Source organism: Chaetura pelagica, unplaced genomic scaffold (assembly GCF_000747805.2).
Source record: "Chaetura pelagica isolate M959 unplaced genomic scaffold, ChaPel_1.0 scaffold963, whole genome shotgun sequence".
NCBI lineage: Eukaryota > Metazoa > Chordata > Aves > Apodiformes > Apodidae > Chaetura > Chaetura pelagica.
This window is the reverse complement of record NW_009952705.1, coordinates 282,282-288,695: the sequence shown is the minus strand read 5'-3', so window position 1 is coordinate 288,695 and position 6,414 is coordinate 282,282. Positions and strand designations below refer to the sequence as shown.

Here is a 6,414-nt window from a genome sequence, read left to right as displayed (position 1 = left end):
TCCTGCCATCTATTAAAACTGTCCCCATTTCATTTTAATTTGGGAACACAAATGTAAGAATTGTTCAGAATTGGTTTAGGGTAAGCTTTGAGTACTTAGGTAAAAATGGAGAATTGAAAAACTGCAAGAACAGGGAAAAGTCAGATGAAATCAAGGTTTCACTACTACGACTGGAAGGGGAGTTGATTGGTTAGAAGTTTTGTTCACATCATAAAAGGGAAGAAATAGGCATGGTGATGAGCACCAGCCTCTCCACTGAAGCCAAACTGGCCCTGGAGTGCTCTCAGCCAGCTCTTTGCCATCTTCTGCCTGGATGGCATCTTTTCTTCCTGCTCTTATGCCCCTCCTGTTGCTCCAAGCCTCTGTCGCATGACTCTTCTTTGTGGTAAGACCTGTGTAGCACCAGCTCTGTGATGTGCAAATGTGCTCAGAGCTGGACCCTTCCCAGGGCTTTGCAGGACAAATGCTGATGAGCACAAACAGTGTCTGGGCCAGCAGGCACTTGAGTTAATTAGACTGCACTTTCACTGGGAAGCAAACCTGTTCTCCTGCCCTGGGACAAGGCTCTCCTCTTGTCCCTGTGGATCGTGGTGTCTGCCACAGCGTGGAGCTGACGGGGTCAGACATGTACAGCCAGAGATTAACGTACGCTACGTGCAGTCCTGCTGCTGGGCAGCTGCGGAGCAGCAACCTCTCCCGTGGGCAGGAGCCAGTATTTGGAGCCTGGGGCACGGGAAGGCAGGATGGGGAGGGTGAGCTCTGGCTGCAGTGATGTCTGTGGGGAACAAGGAACTGACGGGACGTTCTTCAGTAATTTATTTTTTTTTTGCTTCATAGGAGTTGAAAACTCCCTGGTGGCCCATGATATGGTGTTTGAGATGATCCGGGCTCCCTGGAGGCCAGAGCAGCAGATAGAGCGGCCACGACTCACCAAGAAAATCCTGGACACAGAGGACCAGGCTGCCTTCCGGCTCCAGTCAAAGATGCCCAGATACATCTACTTTGCGGCCAATAGCAAGAACAAGTGGGGCCACCAGCGTGGTTACAGGATCCAGATCACCAGTTTTGCAGGCGACCATGTCCCTGAAGCCAGCTCCATGGAGAGGGCCATCAGCTGGGCAAGGTCAGTCTGTTCTGATGGGCATGGCAGGTTCTCAGGGATGCTCAAAGTCTCTCTGGGGAGCTGGCTTTTAGCCCTGCCCTGCCTCAGGGAGCTGCTCCTGACTCTTCTCCTAACCTCAGGTACCAGCTGGCTGTCACCCGGCGGAAGGAGGAGGAGCCCACCAGCACCAGCATCTACAACCAGAATGACCCCTGGACACCAACTGTTGCCTTCGCCGACTTCATCAACAACGAGACCATCACCAACGAGGTGAGCTGGGGTCCCGAGGCAGAGCAGAATCTTGAGAGCTGCCCCAGGGGCTGAGTGATCCTGGCATCTCCCCCAGGACAGCAGGGTGACCCCGGTATTGCCCGTGGCACAGCAGGTGCAGCTGGAAGAGCAGCAGCCCTGGGGAATGAGAATAGTGGGTTTGAGCATCCCCTTTTCTGTGTGTCTGCTTGGTGCTTTGGTCAGAATGTGTATATTGGTGTGCAGAGCTCTTTTCTCCTGATGAAGAAATGCTGGCGAAATGTCAGGAAAATCTCTGTGAGGCCAGGGCTTGGCTGTGGGGGTCAGGGCAAGGGCCCTTCCACTGGGTGGGTGTCTGCAGCTATGGCTGAGGGCAGGTCTTCGGGGAAAGGAAGGGGATCTTGCCCAGGCCAGGGGAGCTTGGCATATCAGAACATAGCCAGGCTTGTGCCTGTGGAGGTCCCCTCCTGCTCTCCTGTAACTTTCTATGTCCCCTGTGCAGATTTCAGTCACTGCAGACTTCAGAAATAACCAGACTTGTGGCTCTTCCCTACCCAGGACCTGGTTGCCTGGATAACTGCTGGTTTCCTTCACATCCCACACTCTGAGGATATTCCTAACACTGTGACGGTGGGAAACTCGGTCGGCTTTCTCCTGAGACCCTACAACTACTATGACCTGGACCCCTCCATATACTCTCATGATGGTGTATTTTTCACCAGCGAGCAGGACTTCACGACATGTGAAATCAACCCTATCGCATGCCTGCCCAAAACTGCCTCTTGTTTGCCAAACTTCCTCCCATTCACCTATGATGGCTTCCAGAACATGAGCAGGCTTTAACACTACAGGACAGTGTTAGGAGACACAGTCAGAGGCACCAGGTTGACTGTTCTCTCAGATTTTTGTTTTTTTAGTGAAGTTGTCTCTGTTTCCAGTTGTGCAATGGCTTAACTTTTTATCATTGCTTTTTTAATAGTGCTCTTTAAAAGGGAAGCATCATCTTCCTGGCATGAAGCCAGACAACAGTCTATGTTATCTCTGTTAATTACTGAATTTGAGCTGTTGCAGGAGGGAAGTGAAGAGAAAATCCTGTTCCTCTGCTGTAGAAGCAAGTGCTGTGTAGTGTCTATCTCAGGCCAAAAAAAAAAAGAAAATTATCCTGATCCAGCGCTCTCCTGTGTCTCGTTCTTGCAACTTTCAGCATTGTCTGCTGGGCAGGGTGCTGGGGCTGCTCCGTGTTTCCTGCACCCAGCCAGCAGCGAGGCTCTGGGCACAGGGAGGCTCCTGCCCGTCCCTCGCCGGGGTGGGCGCTGGGACCAAGCTCAGCGGCTGCCCGGGGTGAGGCTGGGGCAGAGCCAGCACCGGACGGGCTGCAGCTCTCGGGCACCCGCCTGCGGTGCAGTGAGAGGGGACCAGAGAGGACTGTAGCAAGGGGGGGTCCCACTGTTCCTGAGCCACCTCCATCCCCATGGATGGCTCTGCCCAAACCAGCTGATCCTCAGCCTCGTGGCGGCTCGTGGGTCTGTCACAGTGCGACAGGGCCAGATCCACAGTGCAGAAGCTGTGCAGCACGTCCAGTGCCACTGCCCCATGCCAGGACACTTGGGGGTGCTCTGGAGCCCTCGATCCCTCCTCATAGCCCATAGCCAAGGATCAGGAAGGACAGCTGCAGAAGCATTAAGTTTACTTTAAATTATGACTCACTGGGGGAAGCAGAGCCAAACTTAGTTGCCTTTTATGGTTTCCAGCAAATCCCAGGCACGTCTCAGAACATCCCCCTGTGCCCTCCTAGTAAGTTACTCTGGGTTATTCCCTGTTGAGAAAACAAGGGAAAAAAATCAAACCCAACCAAACCCAGCCTCTTCTGTTGTTGGATAGCTGGGAGAATTCTGCAGCTGGAAAGCCGCCCTGCTCAGCTGCAGGAGCAGCAGTGCCTCAGAACCAGCAGCAGACATGAACGTGAAGACAGTGCTCGTCCTGCTTGTTCTGGCTCTAGCCACGATCTTTGCCTTAGTCTGTGTGCTGCTGACCAGAGGAAGGGCCCCCAGCCCGTGCCAGCACCAGCCCCCGGCGCAGGAGGACACCGGTGATGGCCAGAGCCTGGTCTTTGCTGATCTGACCCCCGAGGAGATGGTGCAAGTGGTGCGGTACCTGCAGGGGCACCTCGGGGTGCAGCTGGTGGACGCCTCGCGTGCCAAGCCCTCTGACAGCTGCATCGCCTCGCTGGACGTGCAGGTCCCTGCCAAGGCGGAGGTGCTGCGGTTCCTGGATGAGGGGGGCGCTCGGCCCCCCCGGGAGGCGCTGGCTGTGCTGTACTTTGGGAACCAGCCGGACCCCAACGTCACCGAGTACGTGGTGGGTCCGCTGCCGACGCCGGCGTATCACCGGGACATCACGGTGCAGAAGTACGGGGGGAAGGTGCCCTACCACCGCAGACATGTCACCGGCAAGGAGTACATGGATATCAATGCTCTCATCCAGCGGGAGCTGAGAAAGGCACGGCGCTTCCTCGCTGCATGCTGCGAGTCCGACGGGACCGACCTGGCCATCCTCACCACGGCCCCACGGGGCTTCAAGTCTGGCGATCGCATGACCTGGTTTGTCCTCTTCCACAACGTGGCAGGCACTGGCTACTACCTCTCACCAGTGGGTTTGGAGGTGCTGGTGGAGCATGGGGACCTCCAGGTCCCCAGTGGCACAAAGTCTTCTACAACGGCCAGTACTTTGCCAGCACAGAGGATCTGGAGAATGCATTTGTGGCCAACATGCTGGAGGTTGTCAGGATCAAGAAGCCTCTGGCTGAAGTGGTGCTGGGCTCAATGAGACCCCGGCGCCCGCCTGGCTCCATGGGGCCACTGCAGTATGAGCCCCTGGGTCCCCGCTACAGTGTCCGGGATAACCATGTCACCTTCCAGGGCTGGAGCATCACCTTTGGCATGAACCCCAACTCTGGCCCACGCCTCTTTGACATCAGGTTCCGTGGGGAGAGGATTATCTATGAGCTGAGTCTCCAGGAAGCCTTAACTCTGTATGGCTCCAACTGCCCGGGAGGCATGTCGACTCGCTACCTCGATGGGAGCTTTGGCATCGGCAGGGTTGCCTACGAGCTTGTCCGTGGCCTTGACTGTCCCTAAACGGCGACCTACGTGGACCAGCACTACCTGGCAGAGTCAGAGACCCCCAAAACCAACCAAAACTCACTCTGCATCTTTGAGCATGATGCTGCCCTCCCTCTGCGACGCCACTTCTCTGACTCGCAGTCCTTTTACTATGGGGGGCTGCGGAAAAACACGCTGGTCATCCGTGCCATCTCCACCCTCATCAACTATGACTACATCTGGGACTTCATGTTCCACAGCAGCGGGGCCGTGGAGGTCCGGGTGCATGCCACTGGCTACATCAGCTCCTCCTTCTTCCATGGTCAAGGCACTGATTATGGCAACAGAGTTGGTCCACACACACTGGGGACGATGCACCTCCACCACATGCACTACAAGGTGGACCTGGATCTTGACGGTAGGTCTGGGTGCTTTTGTGCACAGCCACAGTTTGCTGTGGGCTGCAGCTCTGCCTGGGGTGCAGAGCTTGAGAGGTTTTTCCCTTTTGCTTCACAGGGCAGCTGAACTCTTTGGAGACCCAGGACATGGGTTATGAGCTTGTGAAAGATCCTTGGAGCATGCAGAACACCATGGAGCGGCTGTACCTCCGGAGGGAGAGGCTGGAGAGGGAGGATGAGGCAGCCTTCCCACTCCATGCCCCCCTGCCTCGCTACCTCTCCTTCACCAGCCCCAAGCCCAACAAGTGGGGGCATCCACGCAGCTATCGGCTCCAGATCACCAGCTCTGCTGGGGAGCACCTGCCTGCCAGCAGCTCCATGGAGAGGGCCATCAGCTGGGGCAGGTGGGTATTGGGGTGCCCCAGAGGCAGGGGTCTGCTGCAGCCCAGTGAGGCTGTGCTAGGCTGCAGGGAAGGGTTAAGCAGTGAACGTGCATATTTTTTGGCTCTGAAAATCCCTTTAAAAGTTGCTCAATGACATCTGTTCACAGTAGTTCACAGGCAGGAATCTGACCCCAGATAAGATGATTAGAGCAATCAGATGTGTTTGTCCCTGTGAGGATAACCAGGCTGTAAGATGAATTCCCAAGGGAAGCACTAGCATCCCCAGGTCTTGACATCTTCATGTAGGATGGGATGTATTTTGCAAAGTGCTTGGGATAAGTACAGAGCTGGTCTCTGCCATGGTGAAATTTAACAAATCATGTTCTGTGGGAGGCTGTAGGGGTTAAAAATGGCCGTGGCTGTGGTGAGTGTGTTAGGCAGCAGCATCAAGCCTGGATATGGTCATGTTTCCCAGTTGTGCTGGAGTCACCACAGGCAACAAGTTAACCCCAAAGTCCCTGCCAGCCCTATCCCTCCATAGCCCAGGAGAGTCTGTGTCCCCAAGTGTCCCTCCTGGGTTTGGGGATGAATCCTCATGCAGCCATGCCACAGTGCTCAGCTTTGAGCTGGCGGGGACAAGCCTCTCTGCTCCCCATACTGACAGGTACCAGCTGGCTGTCACCCGGCGGAAGGAGGAGGAGCCCACCAGCACCAGCATCTACAACCAGAATGACCCCTGGACACCAACTGTTGCCTTTGCTGACTTCATTAACAATGAGACCATCACCAATGAGGTGAGCTGGAGTCCCCCAGGCAGAGGGTGAAGCCTCTGGCAGGGTGGGGGCTAGGGCTGGAAGGGCTCTGATGGGTGCCTGGCTCCCCTCCTGCCTAGGATCTGGTTGCCTGGGTATCTGTGGGGTTCCTGCACATCCCCCATGCTGAAGATGTCCCCAACACGGTGACTGTGGGCAACGGCGTCGGCTTTTTCCTGAGGCCCTACAACTACTTTGATGAAGACCCCTCGGTGGACTCGCCCGACAGCATCTACTTCAGTGAGGCACAGGATGTGGGTGCATGTGGGACCAACCAGCTGGCCTGCCCACCCCCCTCCTGTGCCCCCCACCTGCCCCCCTTCCGCTACGGGGGGTTCCTCAACCTCAGTCTGGCCCCCACGCCCAAAC

General features: G+C 55.9%; 2 protein-coding genes across 2 annotated transcripts in view; both read left to right on the top strand.

Moving 5' to 3' along the window:
• LOC104385647 (membrane primary amine oxidase-like) overlaps positions 1–2,194 on the top strand; it is a 7,131-nt gene extending 4,937 nt beyond the window's left edge. The window contains exons 3-5 of the mRNA XM_009994127.1: positions 838–1,123; positions 1,243–1,372; positions 1,910–2,194. Of these exons, the coding sequence (XP_009992429.1) occupies positions 838–1,123; positions 1,243–1,372; positions 1,910–2,194 (701 nt within the window). The remainder of the gene's footprint in view (positions 1–837; positions 1,124–1,242; positions 1,373–1,909) is intronic.
• Positions 2,195–3,307: 1,113 nt separating this feature from the next.
• LOC104385690 (membrane primary amine oxidase-like) overlaps positions 3,308–6,414 on the top strand; it is a 4,781-nt gene continuing 1,674 nt past the window's right edge. Inside the window, 5 exon segments of the mRNA XM_009994179.1 lie at positions 3,308–4,037; positions 4,040–4,870; positions 4,969–5,254; positions 5,898–6,027; positions 6,126–6,393. Of these exon segments, the coding sequence (XP_009992481.1) occupies positions 3,308–4,037; positions 4,040–4,870; positions 4,969–5,254; positions 5,898–6,027; positions 6,126–6,393 (2,245 nt within the window).